The sequence below is a fragment of the Ochotona princeps genome, chromosome 7, assembly GCF_030435755.1.
Source record: "Ochotona princeps isolate mOchPri1 chromosome 7, mOchPri1.hap1, whole genome shotgun sequence".
In the NCBI taxonomy this organism is placed as follows: Eukaryota; Metazoa; Chordata; class Mammalia; order Lagomorpha; family Ochotonidae; genus Ochotona; species Ochotona princeps.
This window is the reverse complement of record NC_080838.1, coordinates 61337857-61362338: the sequence shown is the minus strand read 5'-3', so window position 1 is coordinate 61362338 and position 24482 is coordinate 61337857. Positions and strand designations below refer to the sequence as shown.

At 44.1% G+C, this 24482-nt stretch overlaps 1 protein-coding gene and 1 long non-coding RNA gene across 31 annotated transcripts in view; both read right to left on the bottom strand.

The window, feature by feature from the left end:
* The window catches only part of SEC31A (SEC31 homolog A, COPII coat complex component), a 70784-nt gene extending 57206 nt beyond the window's left edge, over window positions 1–13578 (bottom strand). For 12 of the 30 annotated variants that reach the window (XM_058667118.1, XM_058667119.1, XM_058667123.1 and 9 more), the window contains exons 1-4: window positions 13107–13309; window positions 3573–3652; window positions 1891–2014; window positions 173–371 (exon numbers count right to left, since the gene is read on the bottom strand). In XM_058667118.1, the coding sequence (XP_058523101.1) occupies window positions 173–371; window positions 1891–2014; window positions 3573–3652; window positions 13107–13150 (447 nt within the window). In that variant the 5' untranslated portion in view covers window positions 13151–13309. Of the gene's footprint in view, window positions 1–172; window positions 372–1890; window positions 2015–3572; window positions 3659–11851; window positions 11923–13106; window positions 13310–13346 lie in introns of those variants that run through there. The other 18 variants (XM_058667126.1, XM_058667130.1, XM_058667145.1 and 15 more) reach the window with 5 other exon arrangements.
* Window positions 13579–17527: 3949 nt separating this feature from the next.
* Window positions 17528–24479, bottom strand: LOC131480831 (uncharacterized). The gene is made up of 6 exons (XR_009245852.1): window positions 24323–24479; window positions 24177–24216; window positions 22171–22258; window positions 21755–21828; window positions 19430–19502; window positions 17528–18702 (listed from the first exon to the last, which is right to left on the bottom strand). It is a non-coding gene; the product is annotated as an uncharacterized LOC131480831 (long non-coding RNA).
* Between the last annotated feature and the right edge of the window lie 3 nt (window positions 24480–24482).

The following is a 24482-nucleotide window of genomic DNA, read 5'->3' as shown; positions in this document are numbered from 1 at the left end:
CTTATCCTAACTCTCAACCCACCAACTAAACAAATGTATTCATTCATCAACCTGTCCAGGTATGTATTTTGTAGCTTTCAAATCCATGACTGAGCCAAAACAGATACATGCACTTATCTCAACTGAACAGCACATACGCTGAGGACCATGAAGAGTCGCAGAAATGGCTAACCTGGAAAGTGTTCACATCCAGGGCTCTCACTGGGCCGGTGTGCTTGTCATTCTGGGCAATCACAACCTCCTTGTCTCCAGCTATAATTTTAGAAGGATCATAAAGAATAATATTTCCATTTTCACCACCTGCAATCAAAACTCCAGAGACTTCTCCTTTGGAATCCATCTTATGAGGCCCCCAAATTAACTTGTGGTACCTTTAGGACAAAATGAGCAAAATATATTGTTGAAATTAAAGAAATGTTGAAAAGAATTTGAAATTATATGCTGAATTAACTTGTGTGTTTTCATAACTACTCCAAACACTGTTTTTCCATCTGGTAATTGTGCACAAGTTTAGTGAAATGGCATTTTTATTTTTAATTTACAGAGGAAAAAAATGTAGAGGCAGTGTACTATAGCAAAGTACACTTCAAAAGACAGGACTAGAGAACTCTTCCTATTGAGAATTCCGAGCCCCTAGGTAAGATAATCATCTTGCAAAATAAAAAAATTCTGACTACATAAGCAGTCACTAACAAGTACTCTATTATCAGCAGAGGTATTTCAAGGAAGTGAAATTAAAAAAAAAAAAAAAAGATGTTTTCTAACAGAAAAGCAACACTAAAAGTATGTCTACTATGACAAGTGTCCACACAGGTAACCAACAGAAGGTCCTGGAATTGCCTGGAGAAGAAACACAAAGGTGGGGGAATCTGACAAGGAAGGGTTTTCACTAGACTCTCCCAGGCTATCTGGAGCTCGCATCAGCTTGAGAGTTGTGCACAATGTAATGTAAGAGAGGCTTCATGACATTCCATTACCTAAGCTGTAGTCTACTAGCTAAATACAATCTCTTCGAAACGTGCTAACAAGGCAATAAAGTTTATTTAATTACTTAAATGAAAATGTCCTTCCTTTATACTATATAAGGGCACAAGTACTTAAACAGAAAAATCGAAAAAACTATGTCATAAACCAAAAAATCCTTTGTGAAATAAACTTCTAAATAAATAAGTCTAAGTAATCTGTCATCCAGCAATAATTAATATTAGCACGAATATCAAGCAAGCAGCACATATTTTCAGAATTATGAATAAATACTGAAGTCTAACATAAAAATGCTCACTTACCTGTCCTTAATAAAAAGTGAGATACGGGAAATAGAAAACTGTGGAAAAGTAATCATGAGGAAAAAATACTAGAAACTATAGCTTCCTTTTTATATCCTCTGTATAATAATGAGTAATAAAACAGTGAATGGAATATATAAACATTTCTTTAGTTCCATAAAACCTGGAGCCACTGCAGCAGGTTAACAAGTTAATCCTCTGTCTGCAGCAATGGCATCCCATATGGGCTCCAGCTCAAGTCCCAGCTGCTCCTCTTCCTATTCAGCTCCCTGCTAAAGATTTGGGGAAACAGTAGAGGAAGGTCCAAGTCCTTGGTCATGTGGAAGATCTAGAAGAAGCTCCTGGCTCCCAACTTCAGAACCAACCCAGCTTGGGCAGTTACAGACAATCTGGGTGTAAATCCTCCCTCTCGCTCTGTTAACTCCGTATTTTAAATTAAAAAAAAAAAAAGATTTTTTTAAGCCCATTCACATGATTTCTTACGACATATTTATTTCATATTACATTGATATCCCTGGCAGTTTATAACAACATAATTATATCAAAAATATACACCAACCACACATGTAATTAGACAACCACGAATTTAAGTTGAGCCTCTTACCTGTGAGAAGAAGAGAAAGTAGCACAGGATTTCATATCCAAGGATGGGTCAGAAAGGTCTAATTCAAATATCTCAAGGGAAGCGTTGGTACTAAATGTTGCATCTAATTGCTGAGCAGATGTTCCTGTGAAAAACACATTTATACTAACTACATACACAAACACAAAAGGTTCAGAGAAAACTACACAAAATAAAAGTCAAAAGCATGATTTTTAGCTCAGGAATGTTAGATCAGAGGCTAACTCTCAGCACGCATTTATTGACCAGATCTTACATTACTACGGCACTGAGACTCTGGCACAGGGCTTGAAGACAGTCTATGTAACAGTGGGTGCTGCATCAAGTTTTTATAGACTGTGTATATTTTAAACGCTCTCTGAAGAATGGTCTTCTGATTCACTATATCTATAGTCATACAGGATATAACTACCTAATTTTTTTCTTTTTAAAGATTTAACCTAGCAGGGACCAGTGCAGTAACCTAGTGGCTGAAGTCCTCGTCTTGCATGTGACAGGATCCCATATGGGCGCTGCTTTATATCCTGGCTGCTCTACTTCCCATCCAGCTCTCTGTGGCTGGGAAAGCAGCAGAGGACAGCCCAAAGCCAGGGGACCCTGCACCCACGTGGGAGGCTGGGAAGAGGCTCCTGGCTTCTGATCAGCTCAGCTCTGGGCATTGCAGCCACTTGGGGAGTGAACCAGAAAACAGATCTTTCTCTCTTCTCTGTAAATCTGACTTTCCAATAGGAATAAAAAAATCTTTAATAAAAAAAGATTTGCTGTAGCAGCTTAAACCACGACCTGCAGCATCAACATCCCATATAGGTGCAGGTCTGAGGTCCAGCTGACCCACTTCTGATCAAGCTTTCTGCTAATGTGTCTGGCAGAGCAGTGGAAGACCCAAGTGCTCTAACCCCTGCACCCATGTGGAAAATGCAGATGAAAGTCAATCAGCAGATGGAAGATGTTTTCATCTCTTTCTCTATATATAGCTCTTGCAACTAAATCTTTGTATTTTTGTAAGATTTATTTACTTCAAAGCGCTACATATGGAGATATCTTCCATCTATTAGTTCACTCCTCAAATGGCAAATTGGCCAGGGTTGGATCAGGCAGAAGCCAGGAGCCAGAAGCTTCATTTGGGTCTCCCAGGGTCCCAAGACCTTGCGCCATCTTGTGTTGTTTTTCCCAGGTCATTATCCAGGAGCTGGTCTCGAAGCAGAGCAGCTAGGACAAGAACTGGAGCTCATAGCGGATGCTGGGTCACAGGCAGTGGCTTTACTTGCTACACCACACCACCCACCTCAATTCTATCTATTTTCATATAAAACCACTGGCATCAAAATTGTCATCAATGAATCAAAATCATTCATGTAAATTGATATTTGTACAGGGTCTTTTATGTGTCATCTAGTACCAGAAGAATAAAGATAAAATTGCTGTGAAGCAGGACAGATTTGTGTATGTGAACACGCATCAGGCATGCCACAGTGCACCAGGTGCTGAGGGAGCGCTGAGTGAAGTCACTGAGCTCGGGGTCAAAGAGGGTTGGGGTTCCCTGCCGGGGAAGGAAAGGCTCCACAAAGAAGATGAAGCTCGAACCAGATTTTAAAAGGCGAATATGAATAAGGTAGATGGAGAATAAAATTGATTACTTGCATCAACTGATCTTTTAAACTTACCTGTAGCTAGGTAAATGGGGTGGTTCTGGGCAGGGCTCCACGCCTGCATGGCCGTACGATCTACCTCCTTCAGCTTCATCCTGTTGAAGAGAACAGTTTACAATGAAGTATAACACGGAACACAGAAGCATATTTTACATAGAAACATATTGCATGAACTACATTAGTATCTCTCCAGTGTCCATAATCCAAACTGGGTTAGACACATCATTTGTTGGGAATGTTCACACCTAGAAAGAAGACAAACCTGGAAAACATTTTAGGCCCACAGAGGGCTACTACATACTAAGTGGCTTGAGTACTCATGATCCAAAATGCTTGGGACCACAAGCACCTTGGGTTTCAGCCTTCTCAATTTTCGAATACTTGTACAAACTTTACTATTAGTGCTCAAAGAGTTTTAGATGTTGCAGCACTTTGGATGTGTGGATTACAGCTGCTCAACCTGCAGTGCTTCCACTGGAAAGTACTCTATAAAAACAGTACAGAATAAAGAGATGAGAAATCAACTTTGCTGTACAAGTGCTGTACAAGGATGAGCAAGTGTGTCTGAGGCGAAAGCAGCCAGGTAACAAAGTGCATCTCAGAAGAGCAGGAATGTCCCATGCCAAGAGTGGGTTTAAAATGAATTTTTAACAGATTTACTACAAAAAATATGGTAAGTATAAATATTTTAAAACCAAAAATGCTAGAAAGAAAGTTGGTCACTCCAAGCTACAAAACCACATGCCATCTTACAAAATTAAAATCACTTCAGTGGAAAAACTCAGGAGGTATGGTGCTACATTTTTCAACAATATTTCTGATTTTTTAAAAGATTTATTTGTTTTTATTGGAAAGGCAGATATACAGAGGAGGAGAGACAGAGAGGAAGATCTTCCATCCGATGGTTCACTCCACAAGTGAGAGCAACAGCGGGAGTTGAGCCAATCCAAAGCCAGGAGCCAGGAGCTCTTCCGGGTCTCCCATGTGGGTGCAGGGTCCAGGCCTTGGGCCATCCTCAACTGCTTTCCCAGACCACAAACAGGGAGCTGGATGGGAAGCAGGGATGCCAGGATTAGAACCGGCGACCATATGGGATTCTGGCACGTGCAAGGCGAGGACTTTAACCACCATGCTGTTGTGCCGGGCTCAATATTTCTGATTTTTACATAAATACATTTTCATCACATAGTACTTCACTATAAGCTGTAATATAATTTAAATTACTAGTTCTACACTAATGAACACTTACGCAGTTTTGCTGTTTTTACAAGCAATGCTAAAATAAATGGCCACACACATGTGTTACTTCATGCAGATAGGGATACCTACACATTTTCAAAGGTCAAGCTACCGGGTTAAAGGATACATGCAATTTAAGTTTTGATAAATACTATGAAGTTAACTTCCAAGGCAAGCATTTCACAATTGAAAGAGCAATATAAGCAGGCATTTCTGAAAGTTCATGGAAACGGGGAATTTTTTTTAAAGATTTAATTTTTATTACAAAGTCAGATATACAGAGAAGAGGAGAGACAGAGAAGGAAGATCTTCCATCTGATGGTTCACTCCCCAAGCAGCCACAACAGCTGAAGCTGAGCCAATCCAGAGCCAGGAGCCAGGAACCTCTTTCACGTCTCCCACACGTCGGTGCAGGGTCCCAAGGCTTTGGGTTGTCCTCAACTGCTTTCCCAGGCCACAAGCAGGGAGCTGGATGGGAAGCAGGGCTGCCAGGATTAGAACCGGCGCCCATATGGGATCCTGGTGCATTCAAGGTGAGGACTTTAGCCACTAGGCCACCATGCTGGGCCCAGAAAAGGGGAATTTAAATTTTCCTATTTTGGTGTAAAAAGGTTTGAAAGCCATATACAATTTTTTTATAACACACAACCCCATAAACTTTCTAAATCCTACCCATATGAATGGCATTTGAAATTTTTTCTGCATCAAAGTAAAAAAAAAAAATTACACCTCTTCTAAAAGTGATTAAATGCATTGTCATTGGCTCTGGAAGGCAAAGAAAGACAACTCACTCCCCCAAATGTCTGCAATAGCACAGGCTCTTCCAGTATTCCTTCAAGGCCTGTGGTGTGCACAGTAGGACCCCAGTTCTGAGGCTGTCAAGAGTCCTCTGTTTCCTCCCGAGAGATGCAGGAGCAGGAAACTGGATTCCTTTTTTTTTTCAAGCATTATTTATGTGTTTACTTATTTACTTATTGGAAAATCAGATAAACAGAGAGATGGAGAGACAGCAAGGAAGATCCGCCTGCTGATTCACTCCCCAAGTGGCTGCAATGGTCAGAACTGAGCCAATCTGAAGCCAGAGTCTCCCATGCAGGTGCAGGGTCCCAAGGCTTTGGGCCATCCTCCACTGCTTTCCCAGGCCACACGCAGGCAGTTGGATGGGAAGCGGGACTGCCAGGACACAAACTGGCACCCATATGGGATCCCGGCATGGGTGAGGCGAGGACTTTTAGCCACTAGGCTACTGGTGTACTATGGGATGTAGCAAATCAAGAGGCAACTAAACTGCTGTACCAAGTACCCACCTACCACATAAACTTCTTGTCTAATTCCATGTTCCCTCCTATGATCAGCTCCTGTTCTACAGTGTTACAGTGTATTCTCCACTTTTCAGATTTTCACAGACACAATTAGTGAAAAATGTTAGCTCGGCTTAGTTACAATTTACATTTCTCATAGTGTAGAATCTCTTTTTACATGATTAGGGAACACACCTATTCACCCGTCATCTTTTTCTATTAACATCACTTGCCCATTTTTCTATTAGCAGGTCAAGACTTTCTTTTATAGGCCCCAGTATGATAGCCTAGAGGTTAAAATCCTTGCCTCGCATGTGCCAGGATCTCATATGGTCACTGGTTCTAATTCAGGCAGCCCCGCTTCCCTTCCAGCTTCCCGCTTGTACCTGAGAAAGCAGTGAAGGACAGCCCAAAGCCTTAGAACCCTGTGTCCATGTGAGAGACCTGGAAGAAGCTCCTAGCTTCTCGGTTTGGATTGGTGCAGCTCCAAGCATTGTGGCCACTTGGGGAGTAAATCAACGGATACAAGATCTTCTCTGTAAATCTGAATTTACAATAAAAAATAAATAAATCTTCAAATAAAAAAAGACTTTTGGGCCCACTGCAATAGTCTAGCGGCTAAAGTTCTCGCCTTGCATGTGTCAGGATCCCATACAGTCATCCATTCATATCCCTGATGCTCCACTTCCCATCCAGCTCCCTGCTTATGTCCTGGGAAAGCAGTCAAGGATGGCCTAAAACCCTAGGACCCTGCACCTGCGTGGGAGACCCAGAAGAGGCTCCTGGCTTCTTGGCTTCGGATCAGCTTAGCTCTGGCCATCGTGGCCACATGGCGAGTGAATTAAAGGACGGAAGATCTTCCTCTCTGTCTCTCCTGCTCTCTATATATCTAACTTTCCAATAAAAAAAAATGTATCTTTATAATCTTTTGCTACTGTGTACTCTCACTGTGTGCAAATATTTCTTTTGGTAATCAAGATATCTGGATTCTTTTCTAATATGTGCATCTGGTTCTAGCTTTATAACTATAATTATAAATGATTTTATTTAATGCCATTAGTCCTCTATTTCTTCATACAGTTAACTAATGTTGTACTAACTGCACTGATGAAACCAATTTATACACTCTTACTGCTCTTCTCCAACTACACAGTTATACTCAACAGTGTTATCTTTCTCACTGTTTACCTTTGTACTGCGAAACAGGCTTATACAATTCCTAACTGATTTGTCAGCTGTAAATGGTGTCCTTGACTCCAGGCCTTTATGGAAGCAATAGTCCATAGATACTTTTTGTAAAATGTATTTATTTTGGGTCCAGTGCAAAGACTCAGTGGCTAAATTCTTGCCTTGCACGTACCGGGATCCCATTTGGGCACTGGTTCACATCCTGACTGCTCCACTTCCCATCCAGCCCCCTGTTTGTGGCCTGGGAAAACAGCTGAGGACGGCCCAAAGCCTTGGGACCCTGCACCCTCACGGGAGACTCAACATATGCTCCTGATTCCTGGTTTGGACTGGCTTAGCTCCAGCCACTGCGGCCACTTTGGGAGTGAATCAGCAGAGGGAAGATCTTTCTATCTTTCCTCTCTGTAAAATCTGCTTTTCCAATAAAAATAAATCTTTTTAAAAATTTTATTGGAAAGGCAGATTTATAGAAAGGAGATACAATAAGATTCTCCACTCAAAGATTCACTCTACAACAATGAGCTGAAGTGATCCAAATCCTGGACCCAGGAGCTTCTTTCAGGCCATCAGCCACTGCTTTCCTGTGCCACAAGCAGGTAGCTGCACAGGAGGTGCAGCAACTGAGACAGAAATCAGTGCCCACATGGAATGCCGGTGCTTGCAAGCAAATGATTAGCCTATTGAGCCATTGTGCCAGGCACATAATCCACTTGTTTCTTCTAACTCCAGCTGTCTTGCTGTCTTTCCAGTTCTCTTCGCTACTTCTAAAGTTAAATTCAAGGTTATTGACAATTGAACATTTACACTTTGGGTGTATCTGTTTTTTTTTTTTTTTTTTTTTAATTGGAAAGTCAGATGTACAGAGAGGAGTGACAGAGAGGAAGATATTTCATCTGCTGGTTCACTCCCCAAGTGGTCACAATGGCCAGAGCTGAGCTGATCTGAAGCCAGGAGCTTCTTTTGAGTCTCCCACGTGGGTGCAGGGTCCCAAGGCTTTGGGCTATCCTTGACTGCTCTCACAGGCCACAACCAGGGAGCTGGATGGGAAGTGGAGCAGCCAGGACAGGAACCCAACCTTCTATATGGGATCCTGGAACATGCAAGGTAAGGACTTTAGCCACTAGCCTACTGAGCTGGCCCGAACCCATTTCTTTAGTCCCTGCATCCACACAGAAGACCTGGAAGAAGCTCCAGCCTCCTGGCTTCTGTCTGGCTCAGCCCCAGCTATGTGGCCATTTGGGGAGTGAATCAATGAATGAATGATCTATCTGTCTCCATTTCTCCCTTCTGTATCCCTGCATTTCATACTCTGGTTTGTCTTCAGATGACACAAATCTTTCATCTTTTAACTCTGCCTTTCAAATAAATAAATCTTTAGAAATATCTATGCAAATAATTCTCCAAATTTTATACAATCTGCTTTTATTTGAAGATTCTGCAGATCCTAAAGATAAGACAAAGAAGAGAACTCGCACAGGCTAGCAAGAGGCAGTGCTAAGATTTAAACTTATAAGTTAAGCACTAGGGTCCAAGTTTTTACTTGTCACTTCCAACAAGTTTGAGCATCATAGCTGCTGGGTTTTGGACACTGCTTCTGATGTCAAAAGTCCCCCAAAAGCCTGGGAATCAATGCTCTGGGCTCTAAGTTCTATGCTAATCACACTCAGAGGGGAGTCAGAGCTATTTCATAGGGGGTAAAGCTGCCATGTGCGTTCTGGTTCCAGTCCCAGTTGGTCCACTTCTGATCCAGTCCCCTGCTGATGTGCCCCGGAAAGTAGCTGAGGATCACACGGATCCTTGGACCCCTGCACTCACTGGGGAAAGCTGGAAGAATCTCCCGCTCCTGGCTCCAGACCAGCCCAGCTCCAGCTATTGAGGTCAGTTGGAGAAACCACCAGGTAGAAAATCTGTCTCTTCTCCCCCTTTCTTTGTAACTCTGCCTTTCAAATAAGTAAATAAATCTTTAAACACAATCACACTAGGAAGTCTGGAACTCATTTCAATAATGGTATTTGGAGGTACAAATTCTGGCTTGGGTTATCTCATTATGGTGGCACCCAATGATTGAAACCTGGCAGCTTCGGAAGAGAAAACACAGACATTAAATCTGTCCTCTGCCAAGTGATGCTCTGTGCCTCCTCAGCAATAATGTCATCAACCAGAGGCCAAACCAATAGGGCCACTGGATCCTGGATCTGAACCACCAAAACCATAAGCCCCTTTTTTTCTGTTATAAAGTTAGATGCTTCTGGTATTTCATTATAGTGACAAAGAGCTGAAAATGCAATAGAAAGAATCAACATATAGAAGAAAGAAATGGTTAATGGCAAAGCACAACGCAATTAAGAAGGAAAGAGATGCATATCAGAAATTGTGAAAATAAGGGAGCCAGCACTGTGGTAAAGCCTCTGTCTACAACGCTGGCATCCCATATGAGCACAGGTTCAAGTCCTGGCTGCTCCACTTTGAATCCAGCTCCCTTCTAATGTGCCTGGGAAATCAGCTAGGGATGGCCCTAGTCCTTGGGCCCTTGCACTCATATGGAAAGACCCAACTCAGGCTAACATGGTTACCTGGGGAGTGAACCAGGAATGGAAAACCTCTCTCTTTTAAATAAATACATAAAATCTTAAAAAAAAAAAAAAGTTGTGGAATTAGGCAACTGTGTCACATGGTCAAAAGCATGATTCCTGCAGTCAATCCTCAATTTGACCAGTGGCTGTGATCCTTAGCAGGTATGATACCTTGGATACAGCATTTAATTTCTGAGACCCAGATTCTGTATTTGTGAAATGACAATGAGAATGACTAATTTGTGGGATATTGTGAGGTCTAAGTGAGATCATGTATTTACACAGAGCCTAACTGCCTAGAACATAGGCTAGCGTTTTGGTATGCTGGCTATTTTGAAAAAGTATTGCTCTCATGAGATTAATCAAGAAAATTGCACATCTAAGATTACGGGGTAGGGGAGCCTAGTTTTAAAATATGCAGGAAATTTTTAATGACTGGTTTTGAATGCTTACATTTGGAGTAACACAAGTAGACAGAAGGGCTAGAAAGACTGGATTCATACACAAAGAAAATTTTAAACTCTTGACTTTTTAAAGGACATTTTCCAGGGAGAGAAAAGGTTATAAATCCCTTCGGAATGATTTCTTAAAGTATAAACCAAAATAACTAAAGGAAAAAAATGGAACAGAATTGCTCTGTCTCCCAGAGCAAAGGTACAAGGGCTACCTTCTTGTGGCATGCTTAGTTAATGTGTAACACTGGCGCAAGGAGACAAGTTTACAAGAACATAAACTCCAACCAATTTAGAAATGTCTTTCTTGCCCCTGGTACTCAGTGCTCCACCAGCAGCAATTGTACTGCCAGTCTGTCTTCAATACAAGGCTTCAGTGCCACCTGAAAAAACAAACCAAAACCCTACACAGTGGCCATGAAGCACCTCGTATGATCTACATCTATGAGAAATAGCACCCCACTCCACCTGCTACCATCATTCTCAAAATTACAAAAATGTTTTAAAAATCCAAGTCCACTGAGACACATGAGTTTGCCTCTCTTCGGAAAACTCAGCTAAATGATTTTCTTGAAGATGAGAAAGTTTAGAGTAAATCATACCTTCCAAGACTTGTTTTAACAGCTTTGTTACCATCTAAAATATATGATCAGAATTCACATGGTAAATACTACTACTTTCATCCAACACTATCTTACACAGAATATAGGCATTATGAAAGGACATACTGTGAGGACAGTGGATTGTTCACGTATACCATCCACAAGACAGCATCAGTTAGGCAAGCAGCTAAAACAGAGTCTGGAGCCAGGACCCTGGCTCGAAATACCAACTCATGATAAGACTCCAGCTTTCTGTGTCTCCGCTCCATCCTCAGTAAAATGCAGAGAACAAACCTATCTACAACACTTGTAGAGCCGTAGGAATTGGATAATTTGTTACTCAGAGTGCTTAGAATAATCATGTGGAGGTCCCGTGTGGTAACCTAGTGGCTAAAGTCCTCACCATGCAGCTGCTGGGATCACATACAGCTGTTAATATCCCTGATGCTCCACTTCCCCTCCAGCTTCCTGTTGGTGGCCTGGGAAAGCAATCAAGGACAGTCCAAAGCCTTGGGACTCTGCACCGCAGGGGAGACTCGAAAGAAGTTCTTAACTTTGGAGCAGCTCAGTTAAGGGCACTGTGGTCACTTGGGGAGTAAACCAGATGGAATATCTTCTTCTCTGCCTCTCCTTCTCTCTGTAAATCTGACTTTCCAATAAAAAATAAATAAATTTTTAAAAAGGAATAATTACGTGGCACATGTCTGAGGCCCATAACGGTTACTCTTACAGGAGTCACAGTGCAGCGTGTCTATGCCAGTGAATCTTCAAAGACTTAAGTTCAATACTAGAACTCCATTTGGTACGGCTCTGTCCACAGCTGCATTCAATTAAGTGAAAACTTTCTCCTTCTGCTCATTTTCAAAATACAAATTTTGTAAAGTAATACTAAAACCCCAGAGTCCTTTAAGCAATGCTATAAACAGAACTGACACGGACCTCAGTAAGTGAGAACAGAATCAGAACTTCAGACTCCCACACCTACCAACAACTGGGAGGCCTTGAGAAGCCTGTGAAAAAATGGAATTAAAAGATAAAATACATTTTGGTGCAAACCATTTCGTTTTATAATATATCCATAGTGCCCTTCAAAAATTCATAAAAGATGCGTGTTATGGGAAAATCATAGTCACATCTCAGGCAACCAAGAGCAAGCCAAAGAAAACTCCAGCGTCCACACTGCCTTGTTAAGGTGTCAAAATAATCTGCAAGACCAGAAAATCTTTTGAGCTGCAACTAGCCTAAAAATGGAAACATTTCTAAAAACAATCTAGCAACAATGTGACCCAACAAAAATTTTTCATTTGGGATTTTTAAGCCTGATGAAATTAGCAAATGTGTATGGGTTATTCTAGAAAGATGATTCAATGTTTCATTACTCTCAAAATGGAGTAGAATCCCAAAAGATTGAGATTCACAGCTCTTCACAGTTCAGATTTCTTTATAGTCTTGTTACTTTCAGAGATGAATGTGTTTACATAAAATGGAATAACTGTATATGCCGCTCACATACATATCGTATATGTATAATTGTAAATGCCGATCAGATTTCCCAAGTCCCAAATAAACCGTCAATACGTGTAACATACATTCACAATTACAAGAACATTTCCAGTTTCTCCAACGTTCTTAAAATGTGCAAGACGTTCTCAGTTCATTACCAGACAAGGAGGAAAAAGCAGACAGGAAACACGGAAAAAGGGGGCGCCTGCGCTGGCCAGCCCCAACTTCGGGATGGACAGAAAAGGCCGGATGTTAGAAACCAAGGGCGGACCTCCAATTACAGACTGAATCGTGACGAGGAGTTTTTTTTTTTTTTGAGTTCAGAGGACGCATTTGTCACACAGCCCATCACATCCTCGCAACTTCAAACAGACTACTTCTCTGAGTTTACACAAAAGTTTATAACCCCCACTCGCCCAACGCAATGCAAGTACTTTGATTTTTTTTTTACAACCGCCTTATAATTTAACTTCATAGTAGGACAACTTAGTAGCAGTACCACACAACACTTCCTGAGACTTCTTTGCCAGTACAGGCTGCGACTAGCAACTATTGTCTCTGGTTCAAGCCTGCAGTCCCAACCTACGAACCTTCACATCAATGACATCACCTCAAACGCAAACAAAATCCTAAGCACTTGAGGGGAGGAATCCCGAGCCTGTTTTCCTGCCCTGGCCCCTGGAGACTGCACCTCTTTGTGCTCCCAGGATCTGAGGGTCTCCGCTGACTCCCCATTAAAGTGCAGTTACCGGCCCGGCCGCGAGTCCCCAGCTGGAGGCCCGGCCAGCGGCGGTGCGGACTGGCGCGATCACCCAGGGAGCCGCCTCCCAGACGCCGGGCCCCAAACCGGCAGCCCCAGGGCCTCAGGCCGGCGGGGCCAGCGGAGACCGAGGCCGGGGCCACCCGGCTTCGAAAACGGCTAGGACTCTACCTCGAGGCTCGACAGCCGGACAGAGACGACGGGAGACGAGAGGCGGACACAGCAAGCGGAGACTCTCAGCGATCACTCCTAGCCTGAGCGCGGCGCCCGACCGACTCTGCCGGAATCCGCCGCTCCTCCTCCTCCTCCCGAGGCCCAGGGCCACCTCCACGTTCCGCTTCAACGTGGCAGCCGCAGCCCCGCCTGCCGGCCGGCCGGCACTTCCGGGTACACGTCTCGCTCCGCCCTCCCCGCTGCACGGCCCGCCACGGCACTTCCGGGAGCGCTGAGCGGCGCTGGGAACTCGGGGCAAGGGGCACTGGGGGAAGTGGCGGGGGGGGGGGGGGCGGGAATCTTTGCGGTTTGACGCGCGCACGCGCGCCAGGCAGGCGACCTTTCTGAGCTGGGCGACGCGCAGGCTGCTGGTGCGGCCAGCAGGATCGCGGGTTGAAGCAGAGCCCTGCGGGGCGTTTCCAGCTAGCGAAGGAACGCCACGTAGCGCTGGTCCAGGGGGCGTCTGCAGCCACTGGCCACACTGCTAGCGCCGGCCCACTTTGAAAATCGGGCTGCGAGGCCCTCAGTGCCATTTGCTACTGGGCTCATAGGGCTCAACTGCTTAGGGCGTCCTACACTAGTTTTTTTTCTGTATCTGGAGTAAAGGGGGAGATAGAGTGAGAAACCCCACCCAGTCTCCCACCCATCCCAGGTCCCTGGTGTGAGGCATGCTCCGAGGGTCTTGCTCAAGTGGTTTTAATAGTTCAGCAGTTATGAATTGCTGCCAATCTCACCAATCCAAGCACGGTGAGATCGCTGCAGAAGTTTTTCACTGCCGACATATGGCTGGGGTAGTTGCCTGATTTGTTCTGTCTTCTGTTGTGGTGCCAGGTATCCTCTGCAGGTTCCGATGGACTGCCAAATCCTCCATGTGCACCTGGTTATGCTCTCCACTGCTCTGTCTGAGCCTTTGAGGAGGCTCAGCTCTGGCACTTGAACTCCATGGGAGACCATGGAGCCTGCACTTCTCTTCATGGTTAGGGTTCTGAGTCTGCCAGTTCGATTGGGGAGATCCCAGATTCTTGTGTGTACTTGCAAGTACAAGGCACAGTACAGTCCATCGCCCCAATCAGCTGGTAGTTGCAGTTTATGGGTCAGTTCTATTTGCAGCCCTGTATTCCACTGGACCAATGGGTGTTGCAGCCCAGCCTGATTCTACCCAGCACACACTCGGCCCTCACAAAAAACAGTGGGAGCTGCAGCCTAGTTGGAGCGACCCACAATAACCCCCACCAGGCCTGTTCCCTGCCCTGGTTCCCATGCTTGTCCGTATGTACAGCATACTAGTCCAGTCTGTCCCATTCGGCTCTCATACATGTCAATGGGCACTGAACCCTACTTCAACCCAACGAGCCCGACCAGCCCACACACATACCAGTGGGTGCCTTTCTGTCTAGCCACCCCTGCCCCTGTCCTGGTTTCCCTGCTCTCCAGTGGGAGTGGTAACCCAAGAGGGAGGTGCCCACTATTTCCCTACAAGGCCACTCCCACTCCCTGATTATGCACTCTCCAGGTGGTTCTGGAGTTTAACTTGACAGATTAAGCTCCCAGTGCCAGCTTCTGCCACCTGATGCTGTGGCAAAGTCCAAGCAACCCTCATCCACTCTAATTTTTGCTTGCACCAGTCAGAAAAGTCATCCCAACCCGGCTTTTCCCTTATCTAGCTCATAGGAGGCCCACAGGTGTTGTAGTAAGGTGTCCTACACTATTGAGCTTAGAGACTTTAGAGAAAAATCAAGCCTTCGGACCCAGCTCACCGTGTATCCTGGACACACGTAGCCTCCACAGTGAGGTACAGGTGATGTGAGGGATGCAAACTCCGCCAAGTTGGGATCCTTTGCAGCCAGTTAGCAGCCCCTGAGCTCCAGGCCCCTTAGCACACACTCACGGGCCCCTGGTGCCTGCGAGCTTCCCCTGGAGTTGTGGATCCAAACAAGTGCATGGTCTGTATGTCTGTCAGCCCCGAGGGTCTTTGTTTTAATGGAGAAGTCGAGAAAAACTACACAGTAAAGTACCAAATCTAGACTGAACCCAGAGCAGGGATACGAGCTGGCATCTATAAGGGATCCCGATGGTGCAAGGTGAGGATTTAGCCAGTAGGCTATTGCACAGGGCCCAATGGTATAAATTTTTTTTTTTTTTTTTTAAGGCAGGGATTCTAAATAGAGTGTTCCTGTCAACTGGTTCACTCCCCAGATTCCTGAAACCTCCCGAAGGATGTAAGATAAGCATGGCAGTGCAGATGGTAGAGACCCACCACTAGAACCATCACCTGCTACTTCCCAAAATGCACACCAGCAGATTGACAAAAGGAGCTAAAAGTTGAACCCATATGGGACATAGGCATCCCGAGTGGAGGCTTAATCCCTAGACCAAAAGCCAAAGTCGGTTTTCTATTGGCCAAGGAAGTCTGGTTTTGCCACCATAAAACCAGTGGGAGAGGGCCCAGGACAATAGCCTCGCAGCCAAAGTCCTCGCCTTGTATGTGCCAGGATCCCATAGAGGTGCCGCTTCTAATCACTGCAGCCCCACTTCCTATCCAGCCCCTGCTTGTGGCCTGGGAAAGCAGTCGAGGATGGCCCAATGCTTTGGGACCCTGTACCCACGTGTGGGAGACCAGAAAGAGGTTCCCGGTTCCTGGCTTCGGATTGGCACAGCACCGGCCATTGTATTCACTTGGGGAGTGAATCATAGGACAGAAGATCTTCCTCTCTGTCTCTCCTCCTCTCTGTATACCTGACTTTGTAATAAAAATAAGTAAATCTTTAAAAAAAAGTTGTCAAAAGCATTATAAACTGTTGTTACTTATCAATGTACAAAAAAACCTTTTTAATAGGAAACTAATATTTAGCATATTACAAAACAGTAGAAGCTATGAAAATCAGTACTCCTTTTATACTTTACCAGTATTCAAACAGTATTTGCCTTCTCATCAAGTAACTTTTTTTTCATTAGATTTATTCTCACTATGGAAATGAAAGATTCCTAGTCATTTGGAATATCCCATTTTTTTTCAACCAATAAGTTGTGTAGTGATTGATATACTTTTTCTGAACACAACTGTCTAAATCCAAGAATCCCTGGTTTAAGTTAAAAGATATCTCTAGAGTCTGGTGCGGTAGCCTAGTGGCTCGAGTCCTGGCCTTGCATGTGCCAGGATCCCATGTGAGCACCAGTTTATATCCCGGCTGCTCCACTTCCCCACCCAGCTCCCTGCTTTTGGTCTAGTAAAGCAGTTGAGGATGGCCCAAGGCCTTGGGATTATGTACCCATGTGGGAGAACCGGAAGAGGCTTCGGGCTCCTGTCTTTGATCAGCTCAGCTTCAGCCGCTGTGGCCATTTGGGAAGTAAATCAGCAGACGGAGGATCTGTCTCTCCTTCTCTCCGTAGATCTGACTTTCCTCATTGACACCTACAGCTTCACCCAAGCTAGGTTTCCCCGGTTGCATTACTACAGCCACTTGTGGCATAGCAGAGAGCCAGCACTCCCACAATCAGCTCTGTTTTCCACAACACTCCATCCAAATCCTGCAGATCTCTCCACAATACATCCTCACATGACTGGCAAAGCAAGGACAGCCTGTGGTTGTGGCATCTGGGTACAAATTTCATGGACCATCCTTATCTGAGCCTGCAGCTCCACCAGAAAGTGGAACATGAATCGATTCATGCTGACTTCTGCCAAAGCCAACCTTCTGACATACCAGTGGCTGCAAAATGTTCTTTTTCAGTCTTACAGTTGTAACAAGTAACGTGAAAGCTTTGTCCCCAAATGTTGGCTGTTTGGTTCGTTTAATCCAAAGTGAAAATGAACAATTCATTGCAAACAAAAGTGATGTTTTAGTCCCAGTGCAATTTCAACTACAAGATGTAGAAACAGCTTTACCTTCGTTTCATAGCCATGAGACATTCACTGATTCATACTGTAGCTTCATGAAGGCCTAAGCTCCAGCCTATCTTTGCAGCCTATCTTTCTGATCACACTGAATTTTACTTGCAGTATTATCACTTTTCATTGCTTTGCTGACCAATTCCTTTTTGATTATCCACCATGTAAACCATCACATGAATTCAATCTCTGGGAAACAAAGAAACAACATAACTATGCACTTTGCTAAGTAAGCATACTCAGTCACCAATCACTGGCCACGTCTTATTTGCATAGGTAAGAATAAAGAGCTAGTAGCAAAGCATATACACCTATTCAGTTTATATTGTGTAACTGTCGTATTACTTAATGGAACTGTGGTTACCTAACATCACATACACTGGAAACAGGTACAGCAAAGACTAACTGAATATACAAAAGCACATATTATGCTGGATCAAGCATTCAGATACTTTAATGCACAGTTCTTCAGATTAGGATTTGCAGTCTTAGGGACAGTCTTTCAAGAAGTTTCAGAAATCTTGAGGTAAGAAAGAGTAAAATTCTGAACCAAATAAACACATCATGAGGCAGGAGCCATGGCCATGTGGGAGACCATTCATGTCCCACCCACTCTACTCCCAATCCAGCTCCCTATTAATGGCATGGGAAAAGCAGCAGCAGATGGTCCAACTACTTGGGCCCTGTCACCCATGCACAAGACCCAGATGAAGCTCCTGGCTTTACCTCTGGTCCAGTGCTGGTCATTGTGACCATCTGGGGAGTGAACCAGTGTGTACAAAATTCTCTCCCTCTTTGTCACTAAAGAAATAAGTCGTAAACCAACAAAACACAAGGCATAAATGGCATGTGTACCTGACATGTGGCACAGCACTCAGTACCAAGTTTACAGTTCAGCCAACAGCAGCATGATTCTCCAGTCATCTTTTATTATTAAGTGCATTACTTTCATAAATCTTTGTATTAAAGGCTATAAGCAATATTTGCATTAGAGTTCTACAAACGTAAGCAGAAAGTTTACTTTTGTCAACCTAAGTATTCACAACAGATCTTCACATTTAAGAAATGTCTACAACAAGCTTAATTATGAAAGAACTGAGATTTGCAATATCCAGCTTCCTGCCATCTTCTCATCTATAGCTCCCTAATGAAGCTGTAGTTTACTGCACAGTCATGTAGTGATACAACCTAGAGTCATTCATATTTCAGTGCAAGGAGGCACTTGGCAGAGTAGCTGAGAAGATATTTGGGATGTGTGTATCACATATTCCAAGCGCCTAGGTTCAGATCTTGGCTCCACTCTTGATCCAGCTGCCCGCTCATGCGCACCCTGGGAGACATATGATGCATCAGGCGGCTGCGTCCCTGCTGCCTACACAGCACATCTAGGCTGAATTTCCAAGTATTTGGACAGATGGGAGTTCCCTACAATAAATTTAAAAGAGTATTTTTTTAATTTCAGAGGATGAAAGGATAACATCATTATTGCTAAGAAAAACTGCCCTCCAATGACCACTCCTGAATCCAATCTACCAACCCGAAAGTTACTTTTTTGTTTTGTTTTTCATGATACAGTTCCATAGGCTCAAAGACTTCTCTTTTCCTCCCTCCCCATTTCCCTCTTTTTCACCTTGTTTTTCTTCATATTATCACAACAGTACAGTCTTTCAGCAACAGCCACAAGTCCATCATTCTGCTATTTAAGTGTATCATGACACTGTAGGTATACACAATGGCAGAGTCCAGCATCCTATTGTCAAGATAGACTTAACAGTTTCTTTAGGAGTTCACCGTTCATTCAGGAGTAGAAATGCACATGGCACTGTGTCTTCCCTTCTCAGCATGACTGTCTCCCTTATACAATTACTCTAGATGAACATATGTATGTACATGTTTACCTATATATCTATTGGTCTTGTATTTTACATGAAGGTTGCCTTGTATCACAGAGAAACAATGATTTGTCCTTTTGGGATTGGCTTATTTCACTTTTAAATCATAATTATCTTTAAAAGCTGAAAAGGAAATATTTTTACTTCAGGGCAAAATATCCACATTATGCCTGTATGTCAGTTACATTCTAAATTTCAATTTTTTACTCAGACGTATCATTTTTATGTGCTTTTAAAAAAACTACTTACAAACACCTTACCTTACTATATACACCTTCAGACTCTGGATCCAATAAATCTGACAATGATGTTTGACATCCTCCAATTTAATTCCTAGGAGGACATTCAGACAGGCAAATCAACACACGGAAAACTGTACTGTGTGCACATAAACACATCTCACGATTACTTTAATGTCCTCATCCAAATACAGTAATCACAATCAATCAGAATGTGAACAGCAGTGCGAAAAGTTTAATCATTGGACACTTATACTTTATTTTGAAGCCCCATTGATGAAGCTTCCATTACTAGCCTTCTGCAACTGTGTAACAAACTGTATTTTAATTTAAATTTTCTATTGCTGAACATTTAAGGCCTCCAAATTACAATATGACCGGCAAAAAACTCAGCACAAACATTATTTCAGGGTAGGCGTTTGGCAGAGCTATTAAGGACATGAGGTAAGATGCTTATACCTTGCATTACAGAATGCTTGGGTTCGAATCCAAAGCTCTGCTTCCTAATGCAACAAGGGAAGGCTCAGGCTGCCGTGTTCCTGCAGGTGATGAGAAGAACAACAGTTCAAAGCTTATGAATCTCAGGCACTAAATACAATTTTGCCTTTCAGGTCTACTTTCACTATCTGACAAAATATTTCTCATGAAGCATGGCAGAAATTAGTAACAGGGGAGCGGGGAAAAATGCCAGTACTTGCAAAATGTACTATTTACACTAGATACAAATGAAGGTCATGGCTCGGCAGTGTGGCCTGGTGGCTAAGGTCCTCGCCTTGATCCCATATGGCCGCTGGTTCTGATCCCGGCAGCTCCACTTCCTCTCTATCTCTCCTCCTCTCAGTATATCTTTGTAATAAAAATAAAATAAATCTTTAAAAAAAAATGAAGCTCAAAGGAAAAGGCAAACTGCTCAAGAATGCTGCATTTATGCAACTGAACTATGCTCCTTGGACCCAAGCAATTATACCATATTCCTTGAGAAAACACTAAGAACAACGCTCAGCCATTCCAACTTAGCAACACAAGCCAAAGGGTACAGTGTGACAGCCAGCCTCCACATGTTGGTGCCCCACTTGACTGTCCCCCTTACACAGTCCCTCCCAACCTGCACGAGGATGGCCTCAGTGAACAGGACAAAGCAGAGCATACAAGTCCTTCCAAAGTTTTCAAAGACATGCTTCTTTCTTTAGATCCTGTAACCTCATGAGAACACTGGATCAGAGCCACCAGTCCCTACCCCGAGATTCCTGCCCCACACAAGTGCCAAGTTAACTGTGTGGTGTCTTAAAAACTAAGGTTAACCAACATCCACATCCATATCCAAAAAGTACATGGAATCAATTGGGAACTAATGAGGAGATTCAGGACTTCTTAAAATTATAAGGCTATTGTGACAAATAATTATGCTGGGGTCTTCAAAAACAACCAGGGAAAAAATGAATTAGGGAACAACTGAGTGAATTTGAAAAGCTTTTGCAACAAACATCTTTCAACTACATTTTCCAGACTTTTTGAGGTACTGTCATGATTATGTACAAGGGGAGCACAATTATTTTTCTCTCCTCACAGCCACTAAGAAGATCTATGCCATAAAACAAGCAGATGTCACAATCTACTTTGGGTTTTTAAAAACACTTATTTTTTATTGGAAAGGCAGATCAGATCTACCGAGAGGAGAGACAGAAAGATCTTCTGTCCACTGGTTTACCCCTCAAACTTCTGCAACAACTGGAGCTGAGCTGATCCAAACCAGGAGTCAGGAACTTCTTTGGGTCATCCTCGCAGATGCAGGGTCCCAAGGCTTTGGATCATCCTTTACTGCTTCCCCAGACCACAAGCAGGGAGCTGGATGGGAAGTGGAGCAGCCAGGACACAACTGGCACCCATATGGGGTCCTGATGTTTGCAAGGTAAGGATTTAGCCATTGCGATGGGCCCACAACCCACTTTTTATCTGAACTATTTTCCATTTCCAAGTTATTCGTATAGTTTCAAAAATGCATGATACATTCAAAACACACAGATGAGAGTGAGTATATAGTGACTAAGGTGCTGGTTAAGATGTGTGTAACCCATGTAGAGTGCCTACCTTCATGACTTGGGGCCAGTTCCTGAACCCAGCTTCCTGGTAAAAGGCAGACCCTGAGAATCACAGCTCAAAGTATTTGGGTTCTTAATACCCACGTGGGAGATCTGAATTGCGGTCCTAGCCCTCAGCTGTGGCCTGGGCCAGCCCAACTGCAGCTATTATGGGCTTTTGGGGAGTGAAACAGCAAGTAAGAGATTACCTCCTATCTTTTTCTACTTCTCAAATAATCTTTTAAAATAACAAAGAAAGATACTCTACCTTCCCTGCACATTTTCAGTCATTGTCTTCCAAAACCTATACGTCTTTCTCCGACATCTCCAGGAGTGCCACTTCTGAAAAGATTTTCATTAAAAACAAACACTTTCTGCATTTTCAAGGCCTTTTTGCAAATCACAATTATCTTTAACACAGCTTACATATCCTCATTGAAGTAGTCAATAATCACAGCGGCTCATTATGTGAACAGCAGTGAAAATAGGTTTAATCACCGGATATGAAGCTCCTAAAGGAAGCAACAATATAAACTGAGGATCCCACAGCACAGAGTCCACAACAGCAGCCCAAAGCACACAGAGGGCAGAAACCAGTGTCAAGACAGATCAACACAACTCAAAACACGGCTCCCCAAGGGATTCCACATGCAGAGACGTACGGCAAAAGCTGAGTGCACTGACCTCTTGTGGCGCTTCTGAGAATGAGCTGCTTTTATGGAATCACTCTTAGCATATCTGTTCTGCCAAGCAGCCATTTTCAGGAACTGTTCTGCAATTAATAATTGGGAGAATATTGTCAGAATCACGTTGAGAACTACGCTGTTTTATTTTTCTATGAGAGCTACAATACTTGGAACCCAATTAAGCAGGACATAAAAAGCAGTCCTCACTTCACATGCTCAACTGACAGCAACATTTTCAACATTAAGGAAGAATTATCTATGAAAATCAAAACCTCCCAATCTGTTATATACCCAAATGTTGACCAACTGAGCAATGGATAATTCTATTGCTGTACAGCCACACGACGCAGTTAAAACTCATCAGTACAGGAATGAAGGCCCGATGACATGCTCCACCATGGGCCCAGACACCATTCCCCCAAGTGAAAGCAGCTCTCGTGAAAGGCCATGCATTCTAGCTAATGACTTCCTTATGGACTGAACCTAACAGGCAAATCCACAGAGAGTAAACTGGTGCTTTCTGGGGACTGGAGTTTGGGAGGTGAGAGGAAGGACAGCTGGTTAGAACGGATCTCCCTTCAGGGGTGATAAAAGGCTCTTCCACTGACTCTGGGGTCAGTTGTGCAGCTGGCGCACAACAAATTCGTGCACATCCTACAAATCACTGAACTGTACATTCCAAGTCTTTTTTTTTTTTTTTTAAAGATTTATTCATTTTTACTACAGCCAGATATATACAGAGGAGGAGAGACAGAGAGGAAGATCTTCCATCCGATGATTCACTCCCCAAGTGAGCCGCAACGGGCCGATGCGCGCCGATCCGAAGCCGGGAACCAGGAACCTCTTCCGGGTCTCCCACGCGGGTGCAGGGTCCCAATGCATTGGGCCGTCCTCAACTGCCTTCCCAGGCCACAAGCAGGGAGCTGGATGGGAAGTGGAGCTGCCGGGATTAGAACCGGCGCCCATATGGGATCCCGGTGCTTTCAAGGCAAGGACTTTAGCCGCTAGGCCACGCCGCCGGGCCCACATTCCAAGTCAGTTTTATGGAACAGGAATTCTCAATGAAATTGTTATCCAAAAAGGGCAGCCAATTTTCTCCTTAAAGACAACTGAAGGGCTAGTGATGCGGTTCCACTGGCTCATTCTCCACCTCCAAGCACCAGGATCCCATGTGGGTGTTGGTTTGTGTCCCAGCTGCTCCACTTCCCCATCCAGCTCCCTGCTTGTGGCCTGGGAAAGCAGTGAAGGATGGCCCAAAGCCTTGGGATCCTGCACCTACATGGGAGACTCAAAAGAAGTTCCTGACTCCTGGCTTTGGATGGGGTCAGCTCCAACCTTTGCTGCCACTTGGGGGAGTGAACAAGCAGATGGAAGATCTTTCTCTCTCCTCTCTGAAAACCTGCCTCTTTAATAAAAATAATTAAATCTTAAAAAAAAAACCTGAAAAAAAGTACTGTTATTTATTCTTACTTTGCTGCAATTAGGTGTTATCTAGTTGAGCACTGTATCTGCAACTAATAGTCTAATCAACTGACACTAATTAAACTCAGGTGTTATCCCCACACGCGGGCCAGCACAGACCCCTCATCCCTCTGATCTCAATTTCCAATCTCATGGACTACCCTCAGCCGAAGCTCAGTCCATCCCAATCGGATTCAATTACAAGCCTCCTGTTGATAGGCCCAACAGGTGTGAGAAAGCCAGACTTTCCCTTGAATACTGTTTTCGGCTGGGATCTTTGCAAAATGCACAAAAAGGGCAAGACAGAAACAAATGAATGCAATGTTTCTTTCTATGCAAACCGGAGGGTAAATAGAGAAGAGCCAACTCAACCCCAGTTCCAGCATCTTCTCACTCGCAGCCCACACCATCTGCCCGCAGCGGCCACCCCAGGCCCTGACCCCATTTCCTTCTGAATTCCCTCCTTACGATCAGGAGTTCGCAGACTAAAAACCAGCGGATCCTCTCATCAGTCGTCACTCGAGCCAGTCAGGAACCACGCACCTGCCGTTCACGACTCCTGCGTTTTCTCCGCATTTGAAAGCTGCAAGGAAGGGACAGGAATCTCAGACCATCATTTTTACCTCGACTTTGTCTTCCAGATTTCGTTCCCCACTCCCCATCCCTCCCTCTTCAGTTCTAAGTCGCACCCTGGTCCCGTCGCCGCGCGCCGGCCAGCCCCTCCCGCTTCGCCTCGGCTGGCTCCATCTCCAAACAAAAGGCGATGGCACCGGATTGAACCAGAACCGGTGCATACAAAAGGTACGACTTCAGAGGAGTACAAAGCCTGCTCCCCAACCCTCTACCGAG